A 19,095-nucleotide genomic window follows, 5' to 3' on the forward strand; every position below is an offset into this window, starting at 1 on the left:
AGATAAGGTCTTATTTTGTATTACTTTACAAGAAATAATTAGTAGGATGTGATCTTAGTACTTAGGTCCTTATTTTATAATATGATCTCATGGCATGATATTATAGCTTAATTATTTCTAAGGGCTTGGAGATTATCAATAATATTCAAAGGACATTGGCGGAAGATATAAAGGTGTGGTCTTGGATCCTTAGAGGTTTTTATTATTGCTCTCATATGAAGATGTATTTCCTAGTATTAGAGTTTTGATACATTTTAGGGTTCATTCATTTGTATCACAAACTTAAGTGAAATTCTACTAATGTTTATTTGGGTAAATGTCATGATTTGAAAGATAGGGTTTAGTACTAGGGTTGATCATCAAATCACCTTACTGGTACTTGAGTTTAGGGTACACTCTTAGGGTTTACTTGTGATCACCAACTGATACTCAAGTTAAGTTTGGGACATGGGAATAGGGTTCTATGTGTGTGTTGATGTCATGTTAAATTAACTAGGGTTTTCTTTATGCTTAACCATTGAAGCATAAATGAAATGGAAATGTGGTTTAGGTTTTCCAAGTGTTAAAGGACATGGAATTAACTAGGGATATTAAGGATAGGCTAATGTTTGCTCTTCCTAACCATGGAATTAACTAGGGATATTAAGGATACTTATCTCAAAATATTAGTAAGGTTGTCACAAGGGCTTGGCTAAGCAAGATTTTGATATCCTCCATTTGTCTCACTGCTTAAGATGTGGAGAATGATCCAGGTTTACTTATTAGTGGTCTCTCTATATGATTTTAGCAGCGGGATATCTCTCAGGAAGTCACGAGTTTGGTTTTTTCGGAGAGCGTCTTTTCCCGCGCGATGAAGCTAAGCCCAATAGATAGAATTGGACTAATAATAGACGGGCCATGGACAGACACCAGGCTTCCAATGGGCCTTGCCTCCCAATAGCCTTAGTACTGTACGTTTGTTTCCTGAAAGAAACCCTACCCACTCAATCCCTGAACTCCTCGGTTCCCCACCGAGCCGCACCGGAGTCCGGCGAAACCCTACCCACTCTCAATCCCTGAAGCCCACCGAGCCGCACCGGAGTCCGGCGAAACCATAGTAGTACCACGATGAAGGGATCGGCGGCGGATGCCTGGGGTTGCTGTAGCTGTCATCCCATCGATGGTGAGATGGAGGAGTTCCAAAACGCCAATCGGAAGAACCAAAGATGGAGGAGTTCCAAAACGCCAATAGGAAGACCAGGAGCCTGCAGAGCTCCAAAACTCCGCACCGAGGCGGCCGAGCCTGAGGAAATCCAGCAGGAGCGGAAGCAGGAAGAAATCCAAGAGGAGGGGAAGCAGCAAGAAATCCAAGAGGAGGAAATCCAGAAGGAGCGGCAGCAGGAGCAGGAGCAGGAGGAGCTCGACTGCTACCTGCCCGTCGACTTCAGCGTCTTGCTTGCTCGACGCCAGCAGTTTGTGGAGGAGATCAGGCACAAGAGGTTCCGACCCAAGAAGAAGAAGGGTTATGTTCTCGGCCTGCCTTCTTGGTTTTTCGCAAATGCCGATGATAACCCCCTGTCCGCCGCAGTCACCCAGGCTGGTGCGCCCTTTTTACTGAGTTCTTTCTTATGTGCTCATGGCGCTACTCATTAGTACCATCTTGTCTATTTAACTCATTTGCTCAACTAGTAGTGCCCGGCTAATAATTTGATTGTTTCAGATCTCTCTTACTTGAACTGTGAGGACGAAGACAATGCCGAGGACAGTTTCCCTGTTGCAGAGGAAGAGAAGCATGGCGATAAGGAGCTGATCCCATCTTGCGCAGGTAAATCTGGATGAGCTAGCTTGGACCTTTTCTTTTTTGCATTGTACACCTACTCATTTGAAATAAATAAATAAATTGGAAAACATACACTCTTATGCTCATAATCTTACAGTACAGAAATATGATGTTGAAGAAGTGGACAAAATTAATGAAAGAAGAGTTGATTTGCTGACAACCTTGGTGGAGGAAAACCACAAAGAATTTTTCAGTGGAGAGGGGATAACAGATTATTTGCGTCCTCAACCTTTGTTAGCCCTCGACAATGTCACCCACTCATGCATATTGACCACAAGATGCTACCATCGCACATACAGGACTGATGATATCACTGAAAGTGAGTGTTTCAACTGAATACATATAGCATTTCTCAGTTGATTTGGTCAAATTAGATTAATATATTTGTTATCTTCCATTTCAGCTGACCCGAGCTACCGAGAGCTCGAACCTGAAAACATGGTTCAGATTTTCTCGTTGACGTTGCCGGAGACTTATCCTTGTTCTATCAGTATTTATGGAATCTTTGCCATTCGGGATGTTCTACATCCAGGTCGAAATTATCTGTTTAGGCGCTCGAGAGATAACTCCATCACTATTCATCCTGTAAGTATACTGGTGTTGTTGTTTATTTTCGTCTGCAGTTGCAGTTATTACTTTACTTCTTTTGTAGTTCACCATTTCCTTAATAATGTTATTATGCATCACCTAGGCAGACAAAACGTGTTGGGAAATTATCCGTTTTGTGTCAATGATAGTGGGATAGTTTAGATTGTGTCGTGTTGGGAGATGAGCTCCGTGGAGCGCGTTATTTCTAACTTCGAAAAATTTCTACAAAATTTACCAGAGTGTAATCTATGATTTGTTCTACCCGTGTGTAAATTTTGAATACAAATACCTCCTATCCTGTCCTCGGAAAAAATAAAAATAAATCCATATCTGGGAGCATGAATAGTGTCACTTTTTTCTTGCAAATTTTGCCCAATTTATCTTTTTTGCTGAGCCTACAATACAATGCATTGCACATTAAAAAAATTGCATGATCGTAGTGTACATAGTTGACTACATCCAGGTTTTTTTCTGAAATTATTTGAAACTTTGAAATTGAGTTTTCAATCCAGGGATCCCGGGAGCTATTTACACTTTTCGAAAATTCTATGGTTACACTTCCAAATTTTATAATTGAAGTATCTGTGCTGTGTCCTGATGGACAGAATCTTTATTTGATACTTGGCTAGTTGGCTGCAAGAACTAATGGATACAAATCCCTTATTTATCATTGTACCATTCCCGCATATATCGTTGAGTAACCAAAGATTTCTATCGATCTAAGTGCACACTACACCCCTGATCTTGACACCAAATTTAAACTCAACCCTTCAGTCTAAAACTAGTTAGAACACAACCCTCAACTCTCAAAACCATTTACTTTACCACCTCTATCTCTACTTGAGTGGTTTTGGCTGATGTGGCGGCAAGGCGTTAATTTGTTCTGCTGACATAATGTCCACGTGGACAAAATTATCTGTGTTATCATCATCGTAAATTCGGGGGAAAATAAATGGAGAATATAGATTGGAAATTCAGGAAATGGAGAAAGTTAAGGAAACAACAAGGAGAAAAACTAAACTGAGGAACCGTTTGAAATTAAGAAAAAATGGAAAAGGAGTAAATACTACTGTATTAAAATTCATGTGAATCAGGAGAATGTGCATAGAAGTTTAAGGAAATTTGACAAGTTTTTAATAACTTAGCAGATTTTGCTGATGTTGAAATCTTATTTTCCATTTGTCGTCTTGAAATTTGAGAAGTTTGGAACAATGTAACCGATTTCATTGATTTGGAATTTTATTTTCCCTTTGTCATATTCCAAAAACAATTGAACCATTTTTGACTTGTTTTATCCTGTTTTTGTTTTGAATTGACTGCCCAATTATTTTAAGTTGAATGAATTTCTTGTTTGGGGATTTCCTTGATATTAAACAACTATTTATAAGTTTTATGCGGATGTGTGAAGCGAACTCCAGATCTTAGCATCTATTCCTTGAAATTCCTTAGTCTCGAGTCTTGACAGTAAAGAACAACACAAACAACCACTACAAACATTCTCTCATCTAGCTAGTATATCTTCTAGTAGGACTAGCAGGTTCTAGTAGGTCCGGTAGCTTCTAGTAATACTGGTAGGATCTGTTGCTGTACTAGTAGTATGTCTATACTCCTATATAGTGTACGAGTTTTGAAATTTTAAATCCTGAGCAAGCTACGTAATTGCAACCGTTGATGTCAACCTATCCTACGGTTCAGAAGGAAGGCATTCGCGTCTACAGTACGAGCGAGTAAAGTCCGACTATTCTGCAGATGGACAAGACACCTGCAAGATTCGCCTAGGACAAGACACCTGCCTGCCTGGCCGGTTGGCCCCAGACTCGATCGTGCCTTTGGCCAAACGTGAGGATGTGTAGACCGGGATGATTAATGGTCAGCAGTTACAAGAACTAGCGAGAAGCTTAAAGGTGACCAGTGGGATGGTGCTACTGTTCGTCAGTCATGAATAATTCACCAGATTCTTGTTTTTGGCCAAGCTTTATATACTAGGTTTGCATAAAATAGGGCGGACTTCGATACTTCACTCTGCCTCAAAAAAGTGTATGGTTAGACATTTCTTAAATTAAAAGGTTTGACGAATTTTCTGGAAAAAAGTAGCAATATTTATAATACCAATTCGAAAAGTGTCTTTAGCACATGAGCACCAGTGCTCCTGGTGCTATAAAATCATATTATTTGAATTCCAAAAAATTTGAAATTAAATACCTACATACATATAAATATTCCGAAGATACAGTAAAACTTTTGGAGAAAAATATATTATATTTTGAGCTATACAAAAAAAGACAAATTTCTGACAAATATACGTCCCTATACGTACCCACAATTTTTTTCTTCCTGTAGCTCAAAATACAATGCAACTTCCAGCGAAACTTCTCACGAGTATTCGGAACATATATGTGTATTCATGGAATAAATGTGATGATTTTTTGAAACATAGATACATAATTTTTTTAATATTTAAAAAACTAAGAGTACTGGTGCTCATGTGCACCAAATGCTCACTGCTGGATTTATCTTCACATGTAGTTTAATAATATACTCTATAATTTGATATCATGTATGTTGCTAATTTTCACGTAAAAATTTAGTCAAATTTAAAAATATTTGGTTTTCAAAAAAGGAAAACGTTTACTTATCCTCAAACCGATGGAGTACATTCGTTTGCCTGCGTGTGATTAACACTTGTTGTTATATTAAAAAAAGAAAAAGAGTTTAACACTTGCCCTCCACGTGTATGTATTTATAATCGATATGAAATCTCTTGCTGTCATATTCTCGAAGGTTTGCATCCAAACAAACGTGATCTTCGAAGAACAAACCTGACTAGAGGGAATTACTTCTGGCATATATGTAAACATAATTTACACTGCATGAAACGAAAAATTAAGTAATTCATTGTAGTAGCTTTATATATAAACACAAAATGGTTTATCTAATTCATTGCAGTAGCTTTAGTGGTTTATCTAATTGATTTCTCAAGGGAGTGTTTTTTTTTCAAAATGCATACACACAATTGACGTGCTATGCACGTACCGATGTACTAGTATATCTAAGGTACTAAGCTAGTTAGAAGTTGCACATCCTGGTTAGTTCTAGAACCATCTGGTTGAGTTGTCCTTACCGACCTTGTACTCCTATAAATACTACAGGCAGTACAAGCTGCAGCAAGCTTTTGGCAGCATCACAACCAGACCACTTCCCACACACGTACTACACTACCTGTGAACTAGCAAGGCTAACAATCACTACTTCTATCTAACAAAGCCAAATTGCATGACTTGAGAATTCCCACAGACAACCTAAACAACTTCTCATGGTGATGTTTTCTTGGAATGGAAAAATTATAATAGTTACTACTATCATTCAGTGCCAACGAATGGTTCATCTCCCAGATACCTGAAACAGTTGTTCCCTTGTTCTCTCCTATCTTCTCCCTCCCATCTGCTTGTGTCTTCTCTAGCCAACCTTGATGCATGCGTGTCATCAGTACCCATGGAGAAGCAAATAGAACTAACGTGAAAGAGGGTATATGCTTCTCAACATACGGTGTGTTGCTCCCCAAAATTATTCCTTCCTGTCTATGCATTGTCGCCTCGATGGCAAAGCACACCATCATACATGTTGTGGACATCCCTGTTGCTCTTGCGCCTATAGGTTTAGTGGCACGCCGCCTGGTTTGGTGCGCTGCCATGCATCTAAGAGCATCTCCAACAGACGCGCTAAATCGCGGCGCGCTATACCGGTGATTGGGCGCGATGTATACCGCTGGCACGCGGCATACCGAATTTGCCTCCGGTAGAGGCTCTATTTTGCAGCGCGCGTTGGTGTGCGAAAAACGCACCTCCGGCAGAGGCTCTATTTTGCAGCGCGCGCGCGTCACAAACTGCTAATCCGACCGTTTTTTTTTGAAAATTCATCAAAAAAACTATGAAAATATGATCGAAAATACGAATATATTTTAAAAGTGCAACGATACAATGCGACATTTAAACGAAAATACTAAAATAAACTACTCCTCCGACTGGTCGTCGGACTCCCAGTCGAAGTCGGAGTTGCTCAGTGTCGTGTCCGACACCGGCGTCGACATCGTCGTCCACTGGAAGTTGGAGGAGGAGGAGGAGAGGACGATGGTCGACGGCCCTGCGCCGTTCTTCTTTTCCTCCTTCCTCCTCGCCGCCGCCTCGGCCCTCGCCTTCTTCCTCGCTGCGGACTCGGCGCGGCGTTTCTCGCGGCTCGCCTTTTTCTTCGCTTTCATCGCCGCCTTCTCCTCCTCCTTCTGCGCGTGGCGTCCGTAGAAGGCCTCTGTGGCGGCGACGTCCTCGGGGAAGCGGCGCGCCCATTCGAGGCGCAGCGCCTCGTCGCGCTCGGCGATGAGGAGGCGCTGCTCCAGCTCCCGATGTCGGCGCTGCTGTTCGCGCGTGATCATCGGCGGCGGCGGCGCCAGCATCTCCGCTTGCTCCCGTGTGAAGACGTCGTGGAAGTTCATCGTCCGCCGGGAGCGGCCGAGCCGCCAGGCGACGGTGTCGTACGCCCGCGCCGCCTCGTGCGCGGTGTCGAACGTGCCGAGGCGGATCCGCTCCTCGCCGGAGCGGATTTCCGCGTCGAACCGGCCGCTCGGCCGCGCCCGGACACCGTGGTAGCCGGAGGAGGGGCGGCGGCGCGGAGGCATCTCGCGGAGGCGGCGCGGTCCGAGGCGGAGCGGCCGGAGGTGGAGCGGCGCGGGAGGGAGAGAGGCGAGGAGGGAGACAGACGCGTGGAGGAAGTGGCAGTTGGACGCGTTCGCGCGTGGCGTATTTATAGCGCGCGCTGCAGCGCACGCGGCAAGTTTCCCGCGCGGGATAGCGCGAAAGCGCGCGGGCGGCAAAATTTTTAGCGCGCGCGCCTTTTTCCCGCCTCCGCTGGAGCAGCGCCCGCGCGCGGCAAACCGGCGGTTTTTTTGCCGTGCGGGGCTTTTAGCGCGTCTGTTGGAGATGCTCTAAGGCTGACGTTTTGTGATTGCAGCCCCAAATGTTTTCTTGTATACCATGCATGATCTCCAGACATGTTATGTTGCTTGCCTAATTATGTATCAGCGCTTTATTCTTGTTGTGTCTTGTTGCTAGAAGTGGGCACTTGAATTTTCCATGTAGGATTTAGGATAATGTGCAGTGTTACATAGGTTTGGATTTGTAGAGCTAAGCTTCTCTAGGTAATGGGTGGATTTTTAGTCTTTAATATTGTAAATAATAGAAATGATGAGCCCTAGAGCTTCTCCTTTCGGAAAGAATATTCAAATACCTTTCAGTACTGCTGTGCTAGATTTTATAGTAGATAAAAACATGAGTTATTGATTGATTAAACTTGATTTAAAAATGAGAACTGGAAATAATCTATGTCAACATAGTTTGAATCTGATTTTCTTAAAGGATTTAAGGCATTCATGTACACGAATGTACAAAATTGGTACGAAGCACATACAGGTGGATTCATGTGTGCTAATTAATTTGCCTAGTCTTACCATGGTTCATTGCCTAATGCCATTCAAAGTATAACTGAAATACTCTATTATGTACCGCAATCGCTACACACACCATGTTTTTTTTGAAGCTTTAACAGTAGGAAAGGCTCCAGACAGAATGGGTTAAAGTTTACAATAATTACACTATACAGAATGGGTTAAAAAAACCCAGACTAAGGTAGAGAAACTTATAAATTATTTGTAAAGCTTAAGATAAAAGGGTGTAGATCTTCCTTAGTCCTATGAACTAGCAAGGAGAAGTCAACTATGAACCTTCTCTTCCAGGATTCTAACTGTGGTTTTTGTCAATACCGCACAAATATCATGAACTGTGGTTTTTCTGCCTGCAAGTTGAAAAAACGTGGTTGTGGGATACTTTAGTTATTATAACACTATGCATCTAGACAGATCCTATCACTTGAGTGACTGTACTTCAAAGAGTGATTTATCAATTCTAGTCCACTATGTTGTTGGCAATTTCCATTTTGCTCTTATCATGTAGTACTGCATTATAGATTATTTGTAAGTTTAATTGCAAGTACCTCGAAGATGTTGTTTTCCTGTCATATTGTCCACATAAATTACTGTTTCCACGCTTGTTTGCGGTTTTGGAGAATTTGGGATATAGGAAATTGAGAACTGAGAGCGACATAATGTTAATTAAAAAAACATTTTTCTGTAAGTGCATCGTAAATATCTTACTTGAGACATTATTGTTTGTTACACTTGGGTTTTATTTTTGAAGAGTTTGGATCATAGCAACACATGGTTATTCAAGCTGATTTCTTGGTCCAATCACTGTTTAGATCTGTTTCCGGTAGATGTATCATGAATTAGTTTCGTAAAGGCCCATAAGCAAATTACTTGAAACTTCATGGTGTTACTGAATGTGCTTGATAAATATCTTACGTGATATATCGTTGTTTGTACACTTCTTTAGTTTTAGTTTTGAAGAATCTGGATCTTGGTCCAGTCACATTGGTTAGATCTGTTCCTGCTGGGTACACCGGGAACATATTAGTTTTCCAATGACCCGTAAACTTGAAACTGTGTTATTAATTACTGGTTATTTGATTTCTCAGTTGTAACATTGAGTTGAAATTACAGGGTTCTAGTCTGCCTCTCATCAGCCCTTGTCGCGGAATCTACGCTCTAACTCGCGCTTTACTGGATGTTGACCTTCGGATAAAGCATGATGGTGACGATGAATCAGCTGACGAGAAATTCGTTGCTGGATACTTTGAGTTGCTGGTTGAGTGCAAGTACGACATGAGATTTTGTCAGCGCCTTCACGATGGCATACGCAGTCACTTCCTGGATGTCGATGGCCGCTATATTGGATGGAGCATCGCAGCCACGGTAATAGCGTCCGCTGACATTCCTTATCCTTGCCACGTGACGTTCAAGGCCTATACGAGCGGTTTTGATGACGAGATCACAATTTCCGATGGCCTGCATCATGAAGGAGAAGTGCAGTTCAGGCATGTGGTGGCTGTGAAGGTGCTGTGGACGCTGGAGCTTTGCCTCAAACTTGACGGAATGTGCTATTCCCACTCTTTCAAGGCTGGGGTCGACTCGAAACCTGTCAAGTTCGGACCCATGAAAGCGCTGGTGGTTTGGTCTGTCATGAACCGGCACAGGTTCTGGTGGTGATGGATGGTTAGTGCTTGAGAATAGTTCTGGTGGTGATGGTTAGTGCTTGAGAATACTACTAGTCTGTTAGGAATAGCTATGAAGCACACTAATTAGCTGCTGCTTTAGCGCCTTCAGTTAATTATTAACGAGGTGTCCTGTATTTATGTCTTCTTTGACTTTGCGTCAATTATCGAGGTTTCTTCTGCTCTGCTCTGCTCTAATTTTTAGCAATGAAGAATGTGGAATGTACTGATTGAGAACTACTGGTCTACTTGCGCGCTTTAAATTACGGACACACATCTTCTAGCCTCATGTAGTCAAGCTTTTAAGCATGGCTCTAAATCGCTATCACTGGCAACATCAGATAACTTCGTTGTTCACATTTATCTCATTCACTACTATGTCTGTACTGTAGCAGCGACCGTCTCGGGGCAATACTTGCACTGATTCAGGGAACTACTTGACAACCAACTATTTGATCATCCAATCCCATGCGGACATGACTGCTATTGGTTACAGTGAGGATGATGTAATCTATCACTAAAGTTATTCCTGGACATAGAATCTAGTTGCTACATTAAATGTAATGTCTTTTGAATGTGATTCTTCTTGTTTCATATGAAACAGTACATATGTAAACTTTACTGAGAAGAGGTACCCATTCTACCACCAATGCAATAGTGATGTAATTGATCTTCAATCTTCTCAAGGTGGTGAGCATATTAGGTTTAAGCTACTAATATTTAAAGATACATTAAATGATCTTTCAAAACCATCACAAGATAAACGGTTGAACAGGTCACTAATCTTAACACGTTGTTTAAAGTAAGAAGTGCTCTCCTATTTCAGTGATCAACTGCTTCCCTAGATCATTTTATAGTGGAAAAATATAAGGTGTTGATGAATTAGCAGACAAGAAATCAGTTGTTGGATACTTCAAGCTGCTGGTGGAGTGCAAGTACGTCATGATAATTTGTCAGTGCCTTCACGGTAGAATTCAGGCATGTGGTAGCTGTGAAGGTGTCGTGGACTCAAAACCTGTCAAATTCGGACCCGTAAGGCGCTGGTGGTTTGGCCTGTCATGAGCCGGCACAGGTTTTGGTGGTGATGATTAGTGTTCGAGAATTCACACTGACACTAGTCTCTTAGGAATGGCTATGAGCCTGTGACGCACACTAATTAGCTGCTGCTTTGGGTGAAGAAACACACTGACGCGCACTGTCTGTTAGGAATGTCTATGAGCCTTTTTTAATTATCAAGGTTTCTTGTATCTACGCCTTCTTTGAGTTAATTACCAAAGGTTTCTTCTGCTTCGCTCTGCTCTATACATTCGCAGCCTGTAGCAAATGAAGAATGTGGAATGTACTGATTGAGAACTACTGGTCTACTTGCATGCTTTTAAACATGGACACAACATCTTCTAGCTTCATGTAGTCAAGTTGGTAAACATCACTCTTTATCTCGTTCACTACTCTAGTCTGTACCAGCGACCATCGCCCCACCGGTTCACCTTTGACATCGCACACCCTTTATCTGCAATTCCAGTTCCATCAACAACACAGACTACCCAAAGTGGCTTCAGCATCAAGAAGGAACTAAAATCAGGCATTGTCATCCAGAGGCGACTAGAGTGATCATCTAATTTAATGTTTTCTCTGAGTAGATGTGCTAATCTATTAATTTGTGGTGATTTTTTTAGGGATATTAATTTGCGGTGCTTTTACTGTAGAGTCCACTGCTTTATTAGTACTCGGGACAGTGGTTATACTGCAACCGTAAATGCCAGTCAGAAATCAATGTATTACATCAAAGCGAAAAGAAGCTGCGACTAATAAAAATAAGCTGGATACTAGAACAAAGCACCTTCAACCTGGAAGATGTGGTGCTTACTCGAAGCAACAAACAAGCACTGCAAGACAAGGAATATCAAAACATGATAAAAACAGATAACTCCAGATTCCAAAAGCTGCTTGGGCTGTTATTTCACAAAAAAGGTTATCGAACCCGCCTGTGAGTAGCTCACGAACTTGCCACCTTATTTTATCTTCATATTCTTGTGGGCGATGCAGGAAAAAAATAGCTCATAAAGTTTGTCCGAGTTAAAATGATAACTACTGATAACTAATAACCAGCATCACATCGGAGTATATCCAAACACCTGGTAGAGGTTGTGCAAGTGAGGACTTGAGGACATTTTTCATGAAAAATATGGATATATACTTGAAAAAAGCAGTTAATGAACCATTAGTAAATATAAATAATTCTACTGATGCAAACATCCCCTATTCCGAGAACTGGAAGCTGACAAAACCCAGCAAAAGTGCAAGTCCAATAGACAAAGGATTCTAGTGAGTGAGAGAGAATGAGAGATAACTGGGGTCTAATAGACAAGTGATTCAAGTGAGTGAGTAATACCTGGACGTTGACAACTTCCTAGAAAAATAAGCAAAACAAAGCAGTGTGTATCAGAGAATGTCCTGCCCGTGTGAAGTAAAAGGGATCGGATGGGGTACTTGGCACTAATTCCCACTGATTAAATTCACCTAGTCCCTAACCCCCCCCCCCCCCCCCGCCCGCCCCTTTTCCTAATAAATATTAAGTTTGGTACACTAAAATAATTGAACTATCTTTCCTGAACTTGAGCACACAACTGATGCAACTGGCACAACATAAATCATTTACCTTCAACTGCACCTTTTATAATAGAACACAATTACCCCCCCCCCTGTATATTATGATTTTGAAGGACAAATAATCCTTTCTTTCTAGTGAACTAGAAACCTCAAATCAAAGGGAGCTCTAGAATCTCAAAGGGATGATGTTTTACTGTGTTGGGTCAATACTTACACTGATTCAGGAACTACTCGACAATCAACTATTTGATCATTCAATCCCTTGCAGATATGACTGCATTTCTAATGCGATAAACCACCCGCTAGTTGCTTACATTAAATCTGATGTCATTTGAATGCAATTCCTCTTGTTTAAGATGAACCAGCACGTATGTAAACTTTACCCAGAAGAGGAACCCATTCTACCACCAACGCAAAAGTGAAGTAATCGATCTTGAATCTTCTCAAAGTGGTGTTAACATATTGTTTACGCTACTAATATTTAGAGCCACATTAAATGATCTTTCAAAACCATCACAAGATAAAAGGGTGAGCAGGTCATCAATCTTAACACGTTGCTTAAATCCTATTTAAGTGATCAACTGTTAAAGGTCCTTAGATCATGTCTTGAACAGTGGAATAAGTAAGATTACATGCTAGAAGAAACATGGAGCCCAGTTCATTATTCTTAACAAATAATAGCTTCGGAAAAAAAGCAATATTGTCTATAAATGATCAACACCACCACAATATTGCGATATCAAAGGTAATATGGTCTGGGTGGATCAATATCAATGGAACAAAATCATATTATTAGTGAAGGAGGCAATTTCAGTGACTACCAAAAGATGGCAGGATCATTGGAAGAGAGGATTTAACTGAAATGGTTTTTCAAGAATACCTGACATCTGTAACTCTAGTGGTGCCAGGAATGATAGCTCAAATCAAGGCTTTTGCAACCTAAAGAGTACATGCTACTTATAAGTGCCTAAACTTATAAGAGTACGCTACATATGATATTCTGATTATTCAAACTATTACTGCCTAAGCTCAAACTGACACATTTCTTTGCCCCGAAGAATCTGCACGATCTTTTCTTTTTGGCTGAACCAGGTTTAACTCAATCCGAAGTTCTTTTACAGAAATATGGTCTGAAGAAACATGCAGGCCAATTCATTATTCTCAACAAATAGTCGCTTCAAAAAAAGTAACATTTTCTTAATTGATCAATACTACCACAGCTATTGCGACAGAAAAGGTAATATAATTGATAGTTAAAGATGGAAATGTTAGGCTCTTAGCAGCCCAGCCTAAAAAAAATTGTGGTATCAACAAGACATCAGTAACATTATTTTAATCATCTTTTAGTGGTACAGATCATCTCTACTTGTTACTTTACAGCTTTTCTCTTCTGGCAGTGCCCACCATAGATTGTAACTTGTACAGAGTTAGCCTCAACAAACACGTTTTGATCAATTTGACAGGCTTCTTGGATGGCTAAAGCTGATGGATTGCGTGTTTTGTGCATTTGTGTTGGTTACCCAGTGAACTTGTAGAGGGTTCGTTTAAGCTACTGTCAAGATAAGAATTTTGAGTTCCTTCCATAAGAATTCATAACTGAAATGGTTTTTTCGAGAATACCTGACATCTGTGACGCCGGTGGTGCGAGGAATGATAGCTCAAGTTAAGGCCTTACCTGAGAGAACACCTGACCTCTGAAACTTTCATTGCTAGACTGCCAAAATGCTCACCTTGCAATCTGATTTCAGGTGAGCCAAGGATTCCTTGTTACAAAAGAACAGAACCGAGAAGGCAGGGACACGCAGGTTAATACCATATAGCATAATTAATAACCTAGATTGTGCATACAGTATGCCAAGAGTCATCCACGATGTAGTAGACACCACATATCGCACACCCAGAAAGAACTAACTTAAATGTTTTACCCTACAGATTTGACATGGCAAACTACACAGATGTCTCTCTACCAAAGTCAAACAACTTAGATGTCGTCCTGATTGTTTATTGCTTTGCGGATGTAGTCGGAAGGAGGGTACTGACGACGGTATAAAGCTTCGATCTTGCTTTTCAACCCCCTGTGTATCATGAAAAGTATGTTTGTCCTCAATAGTTCATCACCCATCACATGCTTTTGGGAACATAATCCCTTGAGAATTGATTTGTCTTCTCTGGTCAGCGGCTGCCCCTTCTCAATGCTAATGGCCTCATCTAAATGGACTCCAATCAAATTGATGTCAGGAACTGTAAGCCCCGCATTGTCAAATGGCTTCTCCGATGATCCAAACTTGTAGGTACAAAAGATCGAAAGGCCCTTCGGATCCGGATCCACGAGCGCGTAGACAGGGACAGACAGAGAATCCTTGAGTTTGCGCAAGAAAGCCCGTGTTGAGATATCTGGTTGCCCGTCGCCGCCTGTGACAAGCACGCAGCTAAATTCACGGAGGAACCGGTCACCTAGCCCCACGGCAAAATCCTCGAAAATAGCATTCCTCTGGACTACTAGGATGAACTTGACCTCTGCACCTGGTTTGGCAGTAACCTTGTGCATTACTTCATCTATCCAGGCTCCTGCACTAGTCATGCAACGCATCTCTTGGCCATCTTCCATTGTGAACTTCAGTGGCCCGACGACGGAGCCCGGGGTCAGTTCATACACGCCTAGAGATGTCCTGGTGCACTCGAGCAGGCAGCATATGTCTAGCAGGGCATCATCCACGGTCTTCTTGTCTTGCTTGAAGAGCTCATCTCGGCAGCGCATAAAGTCGCTGCTTATGATACTGCCCCTGAGGAGTAATTCCTGAACCAAGGAGAGCACAGCCGTGATGATTCTGGCCCAGCGCGAGGTCTTGGGGTCGCCGACCGCGTAAGGAGTGACCTTGCCGCGGCGCAGGCAGAGCTGCCGGAGCAGGGGCTCGTACTCCTGCTGCTCCAGGCCACGAGACGGAATCTGGTAGGACAGCCCTTCGTAGGCGACGATGCTGTCTTCCTTGTGCCTCAGCCCCAGCAGGTCCTGGATCTTGGAGAGCACCGTGTCGGCGTCGAGGTCCCTCGCGATGATGTACTTCTCCTCCAGCTCCTTGAGGACCTGGTCGTCCACCTCGGTGGTGTCAACGCCGCGCTTGGCGAGGAAGGAGCGCAGGTCGCTCCCCTCTACAGTCGTCTCCGCCACAGCGGCCATTGCTGCAAGAAAAGAAATCGAACCCAACCCGATCCAGTTGGTCAGTGCTCCAATGTGGGAAGTTGGAACCATGAAGTAAAGGCAAGCTCAGATTCACGTACCAAGAAGAGTGGAGTAATCCACAAGACGGTGCTGCCGGACCCTCGCCGCCGAACCCTCGTCCGCCGCGAACGGAGGGTTCTTGGGGTTTCTGGAAATTCCCTTTCCCCTTCTTTGCGTTGGCGGCCAGTAACCCTGGACGGTGGGATGTGCTATGTACTATATCGGTTGGGCTTCTCGAGTCAAATGGGCCACAATGGACTTGAATATTTTTTTGGTAAAATTTGCTGTAGGACACCGTTATTTTTTGCCATTTGCTGAAACACACCGTTCGATTGTGTTTTTGCCAGGTAGCATTACAATTTTGTGACACATTTGCTAAAACACACCACCTGACTAAAAATGGAAAGTTTTTCCTTTTACGTGGGATGGCTGGTTTTGAAGACAAAAGACAAAACTTTCCGTTTTCAGCCAGGTGGTGTGTTGTGGTAATGTGTCACAAAATTGTAATGCTACCTAGCAAAGACACAATCGAGCGGTGTGTTTCAGCAAATGGCAAAAAATAACAGTGTCTTGTAGCAAATTTTCCCATATTTTATGCTATAATTGGAGGACAAAACTACTCAGCCCGTAAGCGCTCCAATACAGCCCAAATTAGCAAGCTAGCGCGAAATTGAGAACTAGCCTCATATATATTGTAATTCACAACTAGCCCACAGCTAAGCGCATTTTCAACGGGGCGACCGTTTGCGTCCGCGGTGATCGAAAATGCGTCTGGCCCTACTTCAGCGGAGCGATGCAAAGTGACCGAGCCGTCCGCAGCAACGCAAACCTGGCCAAAATATACGCCCGGTTTGCGTCTCCACGGACGCTGCGTGGACGCGCCGAGCGTCCTCTTTTTCTTACCTGGTCCCGCAAGTTAGGGATAGCGAAATCGAGCCCTTCGATTTGCTTCTTTTTCCAATTGTTTCATCCCCTCGTGCGGCGCCACCACCCCAACCCCACCCGCCGCAGCGGCGCAATACTCGTCGTCGGCTCGGTTCTCGCCGCGCGGGAGAGTAGAATCGTAGTCGGGTTTGGCTCCGGCTTGAGTATATGTTTGTGATACAATTTTTTAATACAAATTCAGACCATGCTGACAGTGGAAGTACCTCAAGCGACACTAGACTCAGTTCTTTTGGCGGCTTCTCCGAGAAGCTGCCCTCCTCCAGCTTCCTGGGGAAGCCGCCCCCGAAATTTTGAAAGGCTTCTGAAATGGTCTAGGCTAGACTAGTCCGGAAGCCTCCCTAAATTTTTGGTGCGGCTTCTCCAGGAAGCTGGGGTGGAGGGCAGCTTCTCGGAGAAGCCGCCAAAAGAACTGAGCGTAACTCAGATGACACCACTAGCATTAACTCAGATGACACCACCAGCAGTAGAAGTGCCACAATGGGAAAGGGTAATTTCTGCTTAGGTATTTACTTGTTTTGTGTTCTTGTCTTCACCACTTTTTTGTCTGTAATTTTCAGCTGTTCGTCATGTCACAATGAATGTAAAGGATGCACCAAAAATTGATCTCATGAGTGACGACAGGAAATCCTTGTTAACTGACAGCCCAAAGGCTCCCAAGAAGCCGAAATTCAAAAAGAGAAAACGTGCAAAACTCCACTAAGGTGTGAAAATTACTATTTATCTATTTTTTTGGTTTTTGTAGAGCTATAGAAGATAGCTAGCTATGGCTTACGGCATGAGTAATATTTTTCCAGATCTAATTATGAACTTGAGGAATAATTAAAAAAAATCATAGATAAACACAACAAGTTTCAAGTACACAAGGAAACATCTCGCACAATATATATGCCATTTGTAGAATCGTTGCGGTGTCCACATGGGGATATTTTTTATAAGAGCCTGTGATATCTGCCTGTTCACTCCAATGAAGCATAGAAATATTAACTTCACTTCATATCAATTTTTTCTCTTTACATCACAGGCTTGTAATGTTTATTGATTTATGGCTGATGCTATAATAGATGCTGAAACCAATTTTTCTTAACATGCATATATAATTTTCATATTGGTTCTCAGCATCTTCTGGCTATCTTGGTCGTAATAAAAAAAATTACTGCATGCCATTCATTTTTTTCTGTTATCTGCACTGCTTGATTCATAAATACAGATAATGATTACATTGCCTAATTTCCACATGCAAGGACATGCTACAGCTACCTTTGATGCAAAATAATCAAATTATGCATTACATTTGATAAGCCAATGCTGCAGTTCTCATGTACCGGTAACTTGGCCTTATTAACGTGGCACAGTTTAGTTACTTGAGCTATCATCTCAGGTTTTCAGTGTCCCAATTTTCTCTTGAAGACATTCCTCTTTAGATGAACCTCAAAATAGACCGGTGAAACTATATTGTAAACTTAGTGATTTTCTAGGCTCTTAATACACATATGCATTTTTTTTTGTAGTGCATGAAGGTTCTTAGTTTTTACAACATATTTCCCCCAGAAAATATTAAATTGATTAAACTCTGCACTAAATACAGGGGTTGAAACATTGCGTTAAAGAAGTCTATGTATTTTAGCATGACACTTTTTCTAGCTTTTAAATTTATAGGAGTGCCTTTGTGTGCTAGGTAGAGTTGTCATGAAATGTGTGCATTTTGCAACGGATTGGTAAATGTGCAAAAAATAGGTGGCGACTTTCTTCAAAATCCTAAGAAGTCAGTGTTGAGATATTCTTTATGATATTGTGGATGTCTCTACCAACTTTTTTGTCATGACCAGAAATTTGCTCTTTGTTTGGATGGCTGCCAAGAAAAATTATACGAAAAGTTTGCCGATTTTTTTGGCATGCCAATGCCCCTTTGCCCACTCTAGTTTATCATTGTTACCAACATTGGCCAAGTCATAGCCTAGCAAAACCTTGAGTGATACCTTGACAGTCATTTCATGAATTAGGTTTGTTACTATTGAATTGGTGAGTTTTTTTTCATCATTCCATCAAAAGGGCCCCATTTTAATGATCTAATGAAAAGAGGCGTGTTGTTGGCTGGACAACCAAATATAGATATTTTTATCAAGTACAGTTTAACCATCATAGGTAGATCACCTATGTCCTATTTTACTGGGTGAAGAGTATACACTGTTGGGTTGGTTAGCGGGAGGGCATTGAAATGTAGTAAATTAAATGTATTTATTGTCATGTTCTTCAGCGAACATAACTATAGAGCAATAGCAATTGATTTTCGAATTGTGCATTATCTTGCTAATAACCATGGTTTGCCCATGTGAAGCTGCATGGTGTGGCGTTGTCTCACCCACTAGACAGTACCCCTTCCATCCTGATACAGAAGGCACTCACACGTTATAGGATTCAAATTTGACCAGTGTTTGGACAAAAAGGATATAATTGGATAATGCTTCTCAATGCAAATCCAATGTTTGGACACAAACTAGTAAGTTATTCACATGTTCCAAGAGTTATGGTACTTGGTGGTTGAAAATAAGCACATAGAAAAACAGGTTTGAGTTTGGGATTTTGGTGTACACTGACATAGGATAGAAGCTTCATCTATGTTTCTGTGCTACCTTACTTTACATGATTGCATGGCACGCCCGACACTTAAGATTCTGCGATTGACTGTATCCATTTTGTTTGTTTTTGACAGGCCTTGACTGTTTCCAGGAACCTAGGCGCTGGCATGGCATGGGTTGTC

The 19,095-nt window shown here is 42.0% G+C and overlaps 2 protein-coding genes across 2 annotated transcripts; one reads left to right on the forward strand and one right to left on the reverse strand.

Moving 5' to 3' along the window:
• The first annotated feature begins 990 nt into the window (after positions 1–990).
• LOC124666826 lies at positions 991–9,834 on the forward strand. Its single transcript, XM_047204152.1, has 6 exons — positions 991–1,579; positions 1,700–1,804; positions 1,917–2,138; positions 2,223–2,404; positions 9,012–9,550; positions 9,587–9,834. Exons 1-6 carry the CDS (start codon positions 1,108–1,110, stop codon positions 9,591–9,593), a joined length of 1,527 nt encoding a protein of 508 aa, XP_047060108.1. The 5' UTR covers positions 991–1,107; the 3' UTR covers positions 9,594–9,834.
• Positions 9,835–14,009: 4,175 nt separating this feature from the next.
• On the reverse strand, positions 14,010–15,562 carry LOC124666629 (DNA topoisomerase 6 subunit A3-like). The gene is made up of 2 exons (XM_047203968.1): positions 15,452–15,562; positions 14,010–15,352 (listed from the first exon to the last, which is right to left on the reverse strand). Exon 2 carries the CDS (start codon positions 15,348–15,350, stop codon positions 14,154–14,156), a length of 1,197 nt encoding a protein of 398 aa, XP_047059924.1. The 5' UTR covers positions 15,351–15,352; positions 15,452–15,562; the 3' UTR covers positions 14,010–14,153.
• Between the last annotated feature and the right edge of the window lie 3,533 nt (positions 15,563–19,095).

Source organism: Lolium rigidum, chromosome 6 (assembly GCF_022539505.1).
Source record: "Lolium rigidum isolate FL_2022 chromosome 6, APGP_CSIRO_Lrig_0.1, whole genome shotgun sequence".
NCBI classification, from domain to species: Eukaryota; Viridiplantae; Streptophyta; class Magnoliopsida; order Poales; family Poaceae; genus Lolium; species Lolium rigidum.